The 16,540-nt window shown below is 42.4% G+C and overlaps 1 protein-coding gene across 4 annotated transcripts in view; it reads left to right on the top strand.

The window, feature by feature from the left end:
* MCOLN2 (mucolipin 2) overlaps positions 1-16,540 on the top strand; it is a 97,110-nt gene that overhangs the window by 28,517 nt on the left and 52,053 nt on the right. For all 4 annotated transcript variants that reach the window (XM_033917073.1, XM_033917076.1, XM_033917075.1 and 1 more), the window contains exons 7-11: positions 3,416-3,515; positions 6,953-7,065; positions 9,899-10,048; positions 12,234-12,335; positions 12,417-12,539. In XM_033917073.1, the coding sequence (XP_033772964.1) occupies positions 3,416-3,515; positions 6,953-7,065; positions 9,899-10,048; positions 12,234-12,335; positions 12,417-12,539 (588 nt within the window). The remainder of the gene's footprint in view (positions 1-3,415; positions 3,516-6,952; positions 7,066-9,898; positions 10,049-12,233; positions 12,336-12,416; positions 12,540-16,540) is intronic.

Genomic DNA, 16,540 nt, shown 5'->3' on the forward strand with positions numbered 1-16,540 from the left:
ATACATGCAGAGAAACAGAGAAGAGTCAGGTTACAAGCTGAGAAAAGAAGGATGACAGCGTTATCTATAGAAAAGAGATAATATGAGAGAAATGGTTTTGGTGTGGGGGGGGGGATGAGATACTCGGTCTTGACTGTGTTCAATTTCAGATGGTGGCGGAATATCCAGACAGCAGTGTCTAACAAGCAGACTGAGACTTGAGCCTAGATTCTTGAAGAAAACTTGGTTCTGGATCTGGGCATCATCAGCGTGAAGATAGTGTTTTGATATCTTCTCATGATTTTCTTTATAAAGAGAAGAGATGCCAAGACAGAGACCTCTGGTGCACCACCTGATTGAAAAGGAGGAGACTTCACCAGAGAATCGCTGAACGTGTGATGGGAGGAATAAAAAGAAAACCAAGATAGATCAGAGCCCCAAACTCCAAGTGAGAACAGCGTATCGAGGATTAGGTGGTGATCAACAGTGTCGAAAGCAGTGGATAGGTCAAGAAGGAGAGGCCTGAGTGAAGCCCCTTGGATCTGGTGGCTTTTTGACAAGGCCTGTTTCTGTAGAATGTAGGGGACAAAAGCTAGATCAGGGTAGACTGAAGATAATTTGAGATGAAAGACAGTCAAGATGGCAGCTGTAAACAGCATGTCCAAGTAGCTAGTGTGGAAAAGGGAGGAGGGACTTGGGGTGATAGTTGGAAGGGCAGGGAAAGTCCTAGTACCTATGTTCTAGTGTGTTCCATTATGTTTAGTGCACTTTAAATAATATCCAGTAAAAACAAAATGAAGACTCATCTCTAAATAATATAAATAGAGAAGTCCCAGCAAATTTTTTATTGGACATACCGGGAAAACTCACTTTTCTGCTGGCTCCTCTCTTTTCCTTCAACTTACCTCACTCTAACTCTAGCCCCTAAATGTCATCTGTTAACAAAACCTTTTCTGTTGTCCCTCTCGCTCGATGCAGGTTCATATTACCTGCTCATCTGAATCTGCCACATTAACTCCTTCTTCCAAAGTGTTGCTGCTGTTTCTTTCCCTCCAGATTTTGCTGTGGCCTTTATTTTCAGTGGGGGGGGGGGGGAGGGAGGGGTCCGGGTTTATTGGATTTGTTACTCACAGAATTAAAGATGCTAGCGGGTTGTCAAAGCTGTAGCCTTTCATGTATTCAAAATCAGGGTACAAGAAGTGGGGGTACAGGAGAGTGTGGTGTAGTGGTTAGAGCTACAGCCTCGGCACCCAGCGGTTCAAAACTTGTGCTGCTCCTTGTGACCCTGGGCAAGTCACTTAATCCTCCACTGCTCCAGGTACATTAGATTGACTGTGAGCTCGTCAGGACAGATAGGAAAAAATGGATGAGTACTTGATTATAAACCGCTTCATACACCTTGTCCAAGTGGTATATCAAAACCCAGTCCCTTTAATTTCTCTTGCCTCTGTATGTTGCCATATGGCTTCTCTTCTGGATTGATGAGAGGGCTGCTTTCTCCTCTTCTCTCCTGTCTCTCCCTCCCTGCCATGTGACAGTTGCTAGTTTGCTATGATAGGGAGCTGGGCAGAGTCCAATAAACTGAATTCACACAGGCCACTGAATAGGCTCTTTTGGAGGGGGGGGTGGAGGGGGGGGGAAGGCATTAGCAGTCACACACACAAGGCAGATTTGAACTGGGAACATGGAGTTTAAAAGCTCTGAATTCCATAAAATCATTCAGTATACTTTCTTTTCTTCTTCAGTTAGATTTATTTCTTAAAAAGTAAAGAGAGCTTTTACATAACCGGAAGACATTTTACTGCAATGGACCTTAACATCCAACTTTTTAGTCAAAACTGTCAATGGTTACCTCAGTCAAAGGGTTAAACGAGGATAGCTGGATGACCTATTTTTCCCCTCTTACTGCCGCTCTCCGTCTTTGATTTTCTTTCACCCAAAGTATTTGAAGGTAGTTTTTTTAAAAGTAAATCATGCAATATGTGTAGCTGAAGAAAAGCTGAATCTTGATAGTCAAATGGATGTAAATAAAGTAATTTTCACAAACAAACCCTACCCTTACCACTGAAAATTTACTGCCAGCTCAGAGCTGGCGTTAGGGTGTTTGAAGAGAAGATTTCTATTTTTTTTCAGCTTAAAATCTGACAGATTTGATTTCAAGAAGCAGAAGGAAGCCCTTGTGAGCTGGGAATGGAAAAACAAATGTGTGCAGATCTGAGCACATCTGAAAGTGAAAACACACGTTGGTGCCTGTTTTCTGCACTTAAATAGAAGGTCTTCCAAGCAGAGGTGTACCCTAGGGTATGTGACACCTGGGGCCCATCATTTTTGACACCCCCCCAATGTAAAAAAATATTTTTAGTAATGTTCCCCCCAGGTGCCAGCCATGAAGGAGTGTTCCCAGCCTAGGAGTCATGGTCCGGGAACTTCCCTTCTCAAGGCCCGGTGTCAAAGCTCTGGATAGTCCCCGTGGCCCAGTATGTTCCCAGCTTTCTCTCCCTTTACCTTTTGTGAAGCTGAAAAAACTGCCGGCCTTGGTCCCCTTCCTGCTTTCCGTGTCTGCCTCTGCAATCCACCCGGGCGGAAACAGGAAGTTGCGTCATTGGCAGATGTGGAAAGCAGGAAGGGGAGCTGTGTGTGATGTAGCTGAATCACTGCCGAGGGCGGCAGTTTTTTCAGCATCACGGTAGGTAAAGGGAGAGAAGGCTAGGAACATACTGGGCCACGGGGACTATCCAGAGCCTTGGCACCGGGCCGTGAGAAGGGAAGTTCCCAGACCATGACTCCCAGGCTGGGAACACCCCGCTTCTGGCTGGCACCCGGGGCGGACCGCGCCCCCCCCCTTGGTACGCCACTGCTTCCAAGTGAAAATTTTTTTTTGAAAAACATATTTAAAGGAGTAGGAGAGTGGCACCGAGGTGTGCTTCCCTTCCTGGGTTTGCCTGGGCATGCTAACAAGAGCTGGGCGTACTGCAAAACTCGTCTAGTCATACAACAGACATGTTTCTCGCCCTTACCTTTGGTCCCTCGGTGTGCACATATTTGCATATCTTTATGTTGAGCATTGAGGAACTAAGGGCTCCTTTTACTAAGCCGCGTTAGGGCTTTAACGCGCGGAATTGCGTGCACTAAATTGCCGTCCGCGCTAGACCTTAACGCCAACATTGAGCTGGCATTAGTTCTAGCCGTGTAGCGTGGGTTTGGCGCCCGCTAAAATGCTGCGTGCGCTAAAACCGCTAATGCAGCTTAGTAAAAGGAGCCCTAAGCCATGGTGCTTTTCTCTGTAGCGTGGGGGTTCTGAGTATTGGCATATGAGTGGATTAGATGAGCCGGAAGAGTGAGGGGGAAAAAAATCTTCCGATAGTTTTTGCTTGAGCCTAAAGGAGTATGAGCCAGCAGCCCTAATAAATGAGTACTTCTCTTTATACATTTTCAGATAACTTTTGATAATCGAGCCCATAGTGGTAAAATAAAGATCTACTTTGACAGTGATGCCGACATTGAAGAATGCAAAGACTGGCATATATCTGGCTCTAGTGAGTAATATTCACAAATAAGTACCTGTCTATTTAACTCAGATGCAGCAAAATGTTCCGATTCTGAAGGTTTAAGAAAATATTTACTGTTGACTCTTGTAATATCAAAGAATTGGTAAAGGAAAACATGTTCATTGGATGCTAAAACCACAAGTCTGGGCCATGATTTATTTTGATATGTCTGACGCTAGGGCTCTGCATTCATCAGCATGTATTTCCCTTTTTTTTTTGGGGGGGGGGGGTGGATTTAGGCACCCAAATACAGTTCTGTACTGACTGTGGCTCACTGGTTGAGTTGCTACCTCTGCACCCAGAGGTTGAGAGATCAGATCCTGGCGGTGGGCAAGTCACTTAATCCTCCATTGCTCACCGCTTTGAATGTCAGCTTTGAAATGCAAAAGCCACAAAAAGGCGGTATACAAGTCCCCTTTCCCTATTTGGTGTGCCTAAGCTGTTATGAAATGCTAGCAAAAGTCAGCATTTGCACACCTATGTTTAGACATGTGCACTTAAGCCATATCTAAAGCAGGTGTAAATGCACACACCCAAATGTAGCACTTAAGAGCATAAATGGCAGTGTGTGTAAATTTGAGATGCCCGTACCCTACCCAAATGCTTTCCCTTGTGAGTGTTCCTTGCAATTATACTATAAAACCGGCACGCTCACATGGAATATTGCTGTGCGCAGGCCTGGTACTTAACATACACAAATGTAGAATTGATGTGTATGTTAGGTGCCATTGAATTGTGTTCGAGTCCTAGCGACTTGATGAATTACAGATCTAAAAAGAAATTGTCTTTGTACTAGTCCGATAAGGCCCTCCAGCGTCATCCCCATGGTTGTTTTCAACATGTCCAGCCATCTGATTGCAGGTTGCCCTCATCGCCTGGTTCCTTCGATCTTCCCAAACGTGATGTCCTTCGCCAGTGATCTCTCTCTCTCTCTCTTCTGATGGTGTGATCAAAATAAGACAGTAGTAACTTCATCATTTGGGCTTCGAGTGTCATAGCTGGTTTGATCTCTTCCAGAGTTCTTCTGGCAGTCCACAGCACGCCTAAAATCCTTCTCCAGCACCAAAGCTCAAATGAGTCAATCTTCTTCTGTCTTGTTTCTGTAGCGTCCAGCTTTTGCATCCATAAATGACCACTAAAGTCTTTCAAATGAAAAATTATTTTCGAAAAACGTATATATAAGTGCTAGTTTTCTATATCTTAGTGCACAAATAATGCTTTTCTTAAGAATTGAGAGGTATGTTTAGGTGCCTGAAAATTTTTAGTATAAATTAATTCATGTAAAGTTCTGGTGTGCATGTATTAAAAAAAATAAATGTTGAACAACCCACCTGAAAGTCAGGAGAAAGGAACTAAATTAGTTTTTGTCCTCCTCTGATACTGTGCTGTGAAATTCTCTTTTAAATATAAAAGGGACGTGAGCAATACTGGTAAAGAAGTAATTTGAAAATGACTGTTAGCTACAGGAAACCTGCAGCAACAAAGAAATATAAAGAAAACAGAATTTCTCTTGCCTTAAAGGGTGGGAAAAGACCTAGAATGGAAAACAGCTTGTACCATAGTGTTTCTCACTGATCTTAGGCCTGAAGAAAAAGTTAGGCCTTTTAACTGTTTCAGAAGTCCTATAATAGTGCTACAAGATACTGGCAATAGTGCAGTGGAGGAGTAAATTTTCTGGTGATAGATTATGATGTTCTCTGACGTGGCCAGTCCCACGCAGCTCCGGAAGAAGGCCTTTTGGGCTTTAAAATCCAGAGCTCTGGGTCTGGGAGCTACATTCTTTTTAAAGTTTCCCTGTAAGTGCTTGATACACTTACAAAATAAGGACTATATTTTTTTTGCAATTAGAGTTATTCTTACAAGGTAATGAAAAATAATTTGAAGTGATTATTCTGATTCTGACTGAGGGCCCTTTAATATTTTTCAGTGCTGAGAGTTTAAAAAAAACTCCTTGTGGGTCTGCTTTGTCCCATTTGGAATTTTTTTTTTTTTTTAATTTGCATTTATTGTTTATTTTTGAAGGTGAAACAGTCTTCTCTCAATAATGCGGGCTGAATGGTTTTTGGAAAATCTCTTTATATCATATTTTTTATTTGATTGTTCCATATTCTTTGTTATGTGCATCGCATTCAATGAAAAATTTCTAATAAGAAAAAGCAACACTGGGTTGTTCTTATGTTCTTATGGTTGACAATGAGAAAAGCCCAGTTCAAATCCCATTGGTGCTCCTTGTGACCTTAAACTTCCATAGCCCCAGCTATACATAAGCCTCCCAGGGAAAGAAAAATACCTATTGTAAATAAAATCTCACTTTGAACTATTGCTGAAAAAATGTGAGCTAAATCCTTGTGGCAAATAATGTATCCTAACCATTAGTAAATGATCCCCCAAATGAATACATCTTAAGAATTATACATGTATTTAAAAAATTCTAAAGCCCTACTGTTGAGATGATGCACAATTCTCTCGTAATAAAAGCTTGTTAAATTTGAACATCCTCGTTTTCAGAAGGGTTTGATTAATAACTAAATTAATCATGCGAGTCAAATTTTTTAAGTCCCATCCCCCTAAGAGCTCTGACCTAGAGAATGACATGGGGCCAAATTTGTCCCCATCCCCGCAGGAACTCAATTTTCCCATCCCCATGAGTTTTGTCGCTGTCCCTGCCCCATACCTGTAAGCTCTACTTTAAGTGTTTGAGGTTTGTACAGTTATGATTTAAAGTGTTTAAGGCTTGTGTAGATGAGGACGGAGCTTGCAGGAATGAGGCAGGGACAGGAAAATAATTCTCTGGGACGGGACGGGAAAATGAGTTCCCGCAGAGACGGGGAAAAATTTGTCCCCGTGTCATTCTCTACTCTAAACATAAAAGTCAAGATTTGAACAGCAACTAATGCAAGGAGGAAGGGCATAGGAGTGGCCCTGTCTCACCCATTATGTCCAACAATGGTCCTAGCTGCCATGCTTTTCACAGTCTAAAGACGTGATATGGGTATGTGTTGTGAAAAACCCAGATAAACTGAATTGCAGTAATGGAGATGAGAAAGGACCATAGCTTGCACGATATTTATAATTTAGAGTGCTATAAAAATGGACGTAACTACCTCACTGATGGAAGATTTGCATATGCTTTAATATTTGTCCTCAGAATAACCAATATTGATTTGTATCAACATGTTAAATTAAAGGATAGATATTAGTTTACTGGTGAAAGTACTCACCTTGGATGATTGTGGTTACTAGCAGTAAGAATAGTAACGAGTACCAGAAAACAGGTACCTTGCGATAAAGTTCTTGCTTCCAGTATTTTACAGTATAATGGTGGAGTATGTCTTACTCCATGTTTTGGTCAAGTCTTGAAAGCAAGTAGATGTGTAAGACAAATATAGTAGTATCTGATTACTTTCCCCTCCCTCTTTGTTTAGCTCAGAAGAACACTCATTACATCCTGGTGTTTGATGGCTTTGTCCTTCTTACTTGTTTTACTTCCCTTGTTCTCTGTACCCGCTCCATCATCCTTGCATTAAAGCTGCAAAAAGTGAGTACATAGATCTCTGTTTTTCTGCAGCTCCACTGCTCATTAACTGCTGCTATGCGTGCTTCAGTTCAAAAAAGGTGCCCCGCACTTCAGAAATGGAGCTACCTCAGAACCAGTGTCGCATTTCTACTACAGTGTGATGTGTTATAAGTTGCACAGGGTTGATTAGGAAATGTCCTTTGGCAGCAGAGGGTATAGGGAACCTTGCTACACATACACAGATCAGACTTAATGTAAAGATTTATTTTTTCCTGGTCTTAAATCACAAAACAGATAAAATGGCAGTGTTTCAGTCTCCAACCTGCTGTTGGGGAAGAGCCTGCACCTGCCATGATTATCTAATAGGCCTGGCAGGAAGACAGATGTGATGAAGTTCAAAGAAGCATGGGATGAACACAGAGGATCTAGAATCAGAAAATAATAGTAAAAATTGAACTAAGGCCATTACTGGGCAGACTTGCCCGGTCTGTATCTGTATATGGCCTTTTGGTTGAGGATGGGCTGGAGAGGGCTTCAACGGCTGGGAGGGTGTAGATGGGCTGGAGTGAGCTTTGACTGAGATTTCAGCAGTTGGAACCCAAGCAGAGTACTGGGTAAAGTTTTGGATTCTTGCCCAGAAATAGCTAAGAAGAAAAACATTTTTTAAAAAATTAAATTGAATCAGGTTGGGCAGACTGAATGGACCATTCGGGTCTTTATCTGCTGTCATCTACTATGTTACTATGTCAGCTGGGTATGTGCTTCCTCAAAAACAAACAAACCACAGAACGTATAAAGAAAAATACCTTTAAAAAAAAAAAAAAAAAAACATTTCAAAGGTTGCCTTCTTCTTTGCATGGCCTCCATTGTACCCAGGAATGCATTTCAACTTTCTTTAACCTTTTTTCTTCTGTCAGCTAAGTTGAAATCTCGCCCTAATAATTGTAGGGTCAGTACTCCGCATTTAACACCACCTGGTATGTTCAGTGCCACCATCCATATGGTGTGGTGACTATTCCGGCACTATCCATTCAACAGGCCTAACTGAAGCACATACATTTATCCATTTGGGGGGGGAAGGGCACTCCTATAAATGAACACCCCCCTATTAGGCTCCCTGATCCTTCGCAGTGAGGGTCATATTCTATAAAGGATGCCTACATTAGGCACCGCTAGGTGTCCTAATTGCAGTTGCCTAGTGACGCCTAAGTTCAGAATCTGCGCCAATTTTTAAAAATTGGCTTAATCGGCGTGGTAATTGACCACGCCAGATTTTAGCCAACAAAAAAAAAAGACTGACAATTTAAGAATTTGGTGGTGAACTCTTAGAATGCCTACAACACCTGAGTGCCGGTATCCTCCCATGCCTAAGGACGACTATCTGGAGAAGTAGGCATGATTACGGGTGGAGAAGAGGCATGAACAAAAGAACATAAGAATTGCCGCTGCTGGGTCAGACCTTGGGTCCATCGTGCCCAGCAGTCCACTCGCGCGGCGGCCCTCTGGTCAAAGACCAGCGCCCTAACTGAGACTAGTCCTACCTGCATACGTTCCGGTTCAGCAGGAACTTGTCTAACTTTGTCTTGAATCCCTGGAGGGTGTTTTCCCCTACGACAGACTCTGGAAGAGCGTTCCAGTTTTCCACCACTCCCTGAGTGAAGAAGAACTTCCTTACATTCGTGTGGAATCTATCTCCTTTCAATTTTAGAGAGTGCTCTCTCGTTCTCCCTACATTGGTTAAATTAGGTGCCATTAGGCATTCGTCTTAGGCACTGCCAAATTAGGCGAGTGAAAAGCTGGCCTAATGGAGCAGCGCCTATGTGTAAGCCACCTAGCAATGCCTAAATCTGCTTAGGCGCCACTTGGCATGATTCTATAAAGGATTGACAACTCCGCCGAGCAGCGCCTACAACCCTTTATAGAATCCAGGCCTCAAGTGCTTCCGAGTGCCCAGATCCCATTCTAGAATGCTAGCGTAACCCGGTATCAGCCTCAGCCTCGCCCTCCAGCCCCGCCCCCTCAGCCGGCTCACCTCGTTTGGGAGGTCACCTGCATATGCCCCTCGCGACGCGATTTGCGTTTCAAAACCCAGACAAAGTGCCGGGTTTTCAAAAGCTGCCCGGACATGCCCTCTAAGAACAGGACATGTCCGGGTAAATCCATATGCCTAAATTCGTATGCCTGCAATTACTCCAGTGATAGAGCTGGTGTAGCTGTGGGTGCCCAATGTGGCAAGGATGTACGTAATGTATGGTATTCTGTAAATGGCAGCACCACCCACGTGAACGCCCCCCCTGCAATTTACATGTTTTCCCACTTAAATGCATCCTTACAGAATAACACTTTGTCACGTTGCTGCCTCTTACATGTGCGAGTGTACGCTGGGGTTCTTTACATTTTCACATATAAGTGGTGTGTAATTGCGCCCAGTTTTAAAATTGCCCTTGATGTGGCTGAATATTATTGCTAAATTTAATTTTTAAATTGATTTTATATATATTATTTTTGACTGGCCCTCACTCCTCCCCTAACCTGGTCTATGACTATATGGTAATATTTGGTAATTTATCAGTTTATAATGGTTTGATAATTTCTAAAACTATCTCTCTGTGTATATCTACAAGTGCGGTGGTTATGCTTGGCCAACTGGTGGCTAACGCCTAGCTCCCTTTTGAATAGCAACCCGTAGATAAAAAGTTCCTTCAGTCTTCCCATTCATTCCCCTGACTTTTGAAAACTGCTCCCCTATAATGTGTTTCCTTCTTCATTTTACAATCCTTTTTGCATGGTGCTGCACCTACGAGTAAGAAAATCATTGCTTTTTATAGTGAAATAATTGTTGCTTTTAATGCAGAGGTTTGTCAATTTCTTCCTGGAGAAGTACGACCGCCGTGTGTGCCATGCTGACTGCTTGGAGTTCATAAATGGATGGTACGTCCTGGTCATTATCAGTGACCTTATGACCATCATTGGATCCATATTTAAAATGGAGATAAAAGCTAAGGTGAGACTTGATGCAGCGCAGTCCTTCTGAAAATCATTGGAGGGCTGCTTCTGCTTTATTTTAAAACCAAAACCATGATTTGAGAATTCTTGTGTTTTAATATTGTCCTGTGTGTGTGTGTGTTCTGTGCTGAGCAGTTATATCTGTAGAGCATGCTGGAATTTAATATCTTTAGATATAACCAGCAAATTATAATCATAAGAAAAAGTAAGTTTCCCATTGCTTGCCTCCTGGCACTTTATTTCATGCTGGTCTGCAACTGGGAAATTAGCTGAGATGTGGAAGATGCTTTTCACTCCGTCAAAAATTACAAAGACTAGGGGGGCACTCGATGAAGTTACAGGGAAATACTTTTAAAACTAATAGGAGGAAAAAAAAAATTTAACTCAGACATTAGTTAAGCTCTGGAACGCGTTGCCAGAGGATGTGGTAAGAGCGGATAGCGTAGCTGGTTTTAAGAAAGGCTTGAACAAGTTCCTGGAGGAAAAGTCCATAGTCTGTTATTGAGAAAGACAAGGGGGAAGCCACTTCTTGCCCAGGATCGGTAGCGTGGAATATTGCTACACCTTGGGTTTTGGCCAGGTACTAGTGACCTGGATTGGCCACTGTGAGAACGGGCGCCTGGGCTTGATGGACCATTGGTCTGATCCAGTAAGGCTATTCTTATGTTCTTTATTATTAATAATAAGCGCAACAATAAAAACTTACTAACCCTGGTTTGTCCTTTTCCAACCTTCTCCAGTCTTGGAAATATTGCATACCTGATGAGTGCATAAATAGACAAGGATAGAGAGAAAGATGCTAAAAGATAAGTCAACAAATAGGTGTCCTTTTTTAAAAAAAATTACCCTCCATGGCAAAGGTGGAAAAGGAAGCCTGTTGGTAGCCTGTGCACCTCTGTAAAGTAGGTCCCCAGAGCCAGCTCCAGTATTACACAGATTCATACCTGCTTCAGAGAAGGTGTACATTTGTGCCTGTTCAAGGTGTGTACATAACACAATTTACAGAATATGTATATCCACGGTTTACAGCCCCTTAGCAGACTAGATGGGACCGTTCAGGTCTTTATCTGCCATTTACTATACTACCTGGTTGTACATTGAACAATGTGAGCCATTGCGATTTGAAGTTTCACAATAAACTATATGGTAAGACTCCACTCCTGGGAACACCTATGTGCAATCTTGATGGTGGACATACTTATAAAATTGTTCGGCCAAAGAAGCACATACGAGACCTTGCGCACATGTAAATCAAGTTTTATAATATTAGCCAGTACTATTTCATATACCCTCTTCCTGGCAATGCCATTCAAGAATGTTTACAATACTGTTTTCATTTTAAAATAATCATGTAAAACCCCCATGTACAGGGTGCCCACAAAAACACTCCTTGATTTTAAATGGTTACAAAACCAAAGTTTATCGGAATATTCTTTCACCTTTGAGGCTACGGTTTCATCAACTCATAAAGTTTCTATATGGTATCTTGATTACTTGCATTCGATGTCGCCCCCCACCTGTTACGCGGCAAACATCAATGCGATAATCGAGCTCGGACCACACTCTCCGAAGCATATCCAGCGTGATCGCATTTATAACTTCAGTGATGCGTTCCTGCAGATCATCCATAGTTGTGGGTAGTGGAGGTACGTACACTTTCACGTACCCCCAAAGGAAAAAGTCACAAACAGTAATGTCCGGTGATCTCGGAGGCCACTTGAGGAACACCTGGTCGTTTTGTCTCATTTCATTGTCTGACGGTTGTAACTTCTGCACCAGTTGCAGCTTATGAGGGTGAAAGTTCAAATGATTGTGTAAGATCTTGACAACTGTGCTTTATGGGCCTTGTATTTGCTGTCATCTTATTTAGAAATATATTCCAATAAGTTTTGATTTTGTAACCATTTAAAATCAAGGAGTGTTTTTGTGGGCACCCTGTATAAGAAAGAAGCAAGTTTTCAAAAACTTCTGAAACCCAGAGAGGGAAGAAAATAGCGATGAAACAAAAATTACTGAGTGAAAATGAAGTTTATACATAGTCCTTTGAGCCCACGTTTATGACTGAAAAAGCAAATGGAGAAGGTTGCACATTTAGTGATTTTCCCTTATCATTTCCCCCCCCCCCTCCCTATTATGTAGAAAGAGAATGTGTAAAATCTAATTGCATCGCTTTCTTCCCTTAGAATTTGGCAAGTTATGATGTTTGCAGCCTTCTACTCGGAACTTCCACACTGCTCGTTTGGGTTGGAGTTATAAGATATTTGGGATATTTCCAGAAGTATAATGTAAGGACACAGTGAAATATTTCCCTGAATTTAGACTGCGTGGAGAGAGACACGTTTTAATCTATAGAGTTTCTTGCACAGGTCCTCATTCTAACAATGCAGGCGTCGCTGCCCAAGGTGTTACGGTTTTGCTGCTGTGCCGGGATGATATACCTCGGCTATACATTCTGCGGATGGATCGTGCTGGGACCTTATCACGAAAAAGTATGTATTTTTATTTTGTGTGTATTTAAGTCTGGCATGCAGGTGTGCTCATCTCGTAGAGCAGTGGTGGGCAACCTCTGTCTTTAAGGGCCACAACCCAGTTGGGTTTTCAGGATGTCAGTAGCACTGTAATGCAAATTCTTGAAGATAGAAAGGTGAGGTGAATAGAATAACTTCAAACCAGACAAATCCTCACTCAACGGGAAAAGATGCACAATAGAAGAACAGACCAACTTGTATCTTTCTTCTTATTTCTTTATTGAAAATTCTTCATTCATTCATTCAAACATTCTTGCTCCAAGCAATACTGCCCGACAGGACCCGTTTCGCCAACAATGGCTTTTTCAAGGGTTCCAGCAGGGAGCACTATATGATATAAAATACACATATTACAATATAGAATAAACTGTATCACTGGTGTACAAGCACTCACTCCTTCATTGGTCTCTAACAATTTTTACTGTGTTGCAGAACAGTAAAACTCTCCCATAATATTTATATACGGTATATATAGTATTTCTTTAACAAATTTGACTTTGCTGCCCTTAACTTTATGCCGGAGGGAGTATCTTGTCTGTATTGTATGCACATGGTTGAGAAGAAACAACATTCAAAGTACCATAGTGGGAAGAGGTTATAGCTGTTGTGTAGTAGGAATGATTCCCAAAACAAGAACTTCATAGCACAAGGGAGCATATACAAAACATCAATAAACAAAGCCTACCCAACTCAACAAAATAACATAAGAGAATAAACAATATATTTCTTCTGTAGATCAATAAAATACACTATGTAAAATAGACTTGGGCGATATTTAGTGTATACAGTTATTACCAGCACTATTGTTCCCAAGAAATCATAAATACACCAGACAACATGAAGTGAAGAAACATGAATAATGTGAATCGATATGTGCACTGTGTAAATGTGTTCATGTCCAACTGAAGAAAGTCCTGCAGTAAATCAACAAATAGGCCCTTTTCTATAAAGTCTGCCTAAGGTTTAAGCACTGATATTGGCACCGATTCTATTAAACTTAGGCACCCATTTATAGAATCACACTTGGCGTAACCTAAGCATTCTTAGTTGGCGCTCAGCACCAACACATTTAGGCGTTCCCAATTTATGCTAGGGGTTTCTTTGCCTAAAGTTAGTTGCCAATATTGGAGCCTAACAGCACCTAATTCACAAAGAGGCACCTAACTTGAAAACATGCCCATGATCTGCCCCTTAACCACACCCACGTTTAGTGTAGGTGCTTTGGGCTAGGCACCTAATTTTTACAGAATCGAGTTTTTTGAGTTAGGCGCCTAACTTTCAATTGTCCAATTGAAGATGATTATGGGGTGTGGAGATCCAATATGGGCACTAATTAAGTATGTTCATCAATTAAGTTAGGCGCCTGAAGACAGGACCCGCCAGAGAGGAAGACCTAAAGCCGGCAACAGCAATGGATTGTGAATGCTGCTGCTGCCCGATGAAGTTCAAGGAGGAAAGGGAGCAGAGGGGGAGAGAATGGCTTGGAGGGAAGAAGAGATGGCAGGGCATGGAGGGAAGGAGGAAGGTATGCCAGACCAAGGGAAAAGGAAGGAGTACATGCCATATGGAACAGAGAGAGAGAGGGTGGACACTGGATGGAAAGAGAAGAGAGGGCAGTGAATGGAAAGGGCAAGACAGAGGGTGAACAGTAGATAGAAGGGGTAGAGAGAGGGAGACAGACACTGAATGGAAGTGTGGGGGAGAGGAGGGACAGCTGCTGAATGGAAGTCTGAGGGACAGGGGAAGCAGACGTTGGAAGGAAGTGGGGAGGAGAAAGAAAAAAGGGTCAGCAACCCCCCTTGCAATCACAGATGCACCAGCACCCCCCCTTGCAAGATGGCTTCTGGGTCAGCAACATGCAGCGTGCAAGAGCCACTGCATGCGTCCCTGTAAACAAGTGCTGCTGAAGGCAGGATGGAGCAGCCCAGCTGGAAAGGAGGATTGTTGAGGTAACTGGGATTTCCAGCTGACCTGGAAGGCTTCCCTCTGACAATAGCTCTGACATTGGAGAGAAGCTTTCAGGTCGGCTTCGGCAGAAAGGGGCATGCCCAGCTGGACGGCCCTGAAGGGAACAAGTAAGGGAGAGAGGGGATAACGTGGGACAAAGGGAGAAAGGAGGGGGGAGGAGGAGCATGTTGGGACATGGTAGGGGTACGAATTTGAGATTAAGGCTGGAAGGCTGGGAAGGGGGACATGAACTTGAGACACAGAAGGAAGGGAGAGGGCATGAACTTGGGACACAAGGAAGGGAGGGAATAGAAAGGGAAAATTGGGTATGAGTGTGTGTGAGAGGGCAAGAGATGTGCACATGGGGAAAGTAAGAAAGAGGAAAATTGTTGGGCATAGAGAGAGAGGAGTGAGGAAGAGATGCATGGGGAAGAGAAGGATGAGAGGGGGAAATGCTGGATATGGTGGTAAAGAGGGACAGATTGAAGGGGGAGGAATATTGGGCACAGTGATGGAGGGAGAGGTTTAGCATGGTGCTGGAGAGGTGATAGAAGGAGAAATGTTGGGCATGGCGCTGGTGGGACAATGGTAAAAAATGCTGCAGATGATCCGGTGAATGAGAGAGGGAGAAATGTTGGATATGGCAGTAGAGGGAGTGGGAGAGATGCACCCTGCGTCTCTTTCCCCACTCCCTGTACACAGGGGAAGGGGATCATAGAATGATGAGATGATGAAGGCAGGGAGATGGACACAGGGGAAATACTAGAAAGGGACGTATAGGAGACATAGAGAAGGGAGATACATGGGAACAATGCATACACAGAGATAGAAGATGGATGGTGAGCATGGAGAAAGAAGAAATGTCAAATGGTCAGGAGACCCTGGGAAGTGAGTTAAGAGAAGACAAAATAAAATAGAAACCAGCCCCTGAGACCAACATGATTTGAAGAATAAAATGACGAGACAACAAAAGGTAGAAAAAAATAATTTTATTTTCTATTTTGTGATTAGAATTTATCAGATTTTAAATATGTATGCTGCTAGAGCTGGTGTTAGACATAACTGGGGACTGCAAAGCCAGGCTGTGCTTCTTTAGTTTCCAGCTGGCTTAGGGCTCTCTTTGACCATGGGGCAGTTGCCCTAGTTGCATTCCCCTAACACTATTCCTGTCATGTGTGACAGCAATATTCTCTTAGCATGATTTTTCTGTGTAGCATTCTGTAATAATTTGGCTTATTCTATTTTCTTGATAGCGGAGGGGGATATATGTGAAGGGGAGGGAGATGGGGGTTTTGTTGATCCTTGCTGTGTATTATTTGTATTTATAAAATGACAATGAATATTGTTTCTTTTTATATTTTAATAAAATACATAAGTTCAGTATAAAATCATAACTGTTTGAGGATTGTGCAGATGGGATCAGATGACTTACGGGGATGGGATGGGACTGACTGACAGGGTGGGGACGGGACCGAGCATGCAGGAACAGGGGACAAATTTTTTCCGGCATCATTCTCTAGTCACAAGATTTTAGTGTAAGTAGTAGTTGGTTCCAGCATTTTGCAGGGTTTTTAAGACTATGTAGAGAGAAATTGTCTTTTAAGAAGGAGCTGAAAACTTATTTATTTGTTAAAGCTTTTTATTAGTTTTGAAGAGAAATGTACTTTATAATTCATGTAGTGTGAACTTTATATTAGTGTTAAATAATCTCTTCCTCCCCAAAACACCAACCAAGTATTCAGATCCCTGAAATGTAAAGTAATCTTATTTGTACTCTAACTGTAATCTATTTGTTTTATCACACAGTAACGTACAGTCAATTTAATATCCAATTACAAGTTCTTCCGGAATTAATCCAGCTACCTCTCCTCCCTTGTAACCAAAAAATACAAAAAAAAAAAAACCAACAAAAAACCTGTTGTAACTTCACTGGAAATGTCCAGTTAGCTCTTTTGTAATCCGCTTTGAACTGCAAGGTATAGGCGGAATAGAAGTCCCTAATGTAATGTAATGTT

The sequence above is a fragment of the Geotrypetes seraphini genome, chromosome 12, assembly GCF_902459505.1.
Source record: "Geotrypetes seraphini chromosome 12, aGeoSer1.1, whole genome shotgun sequence".
Taxonomy (NCBI): Eukaryota; Metazoa; Chordata; class Amphibia; order Gymnophiona; family Dermophiidae; genus Geotrypetes; species Geotrypetes seraphini.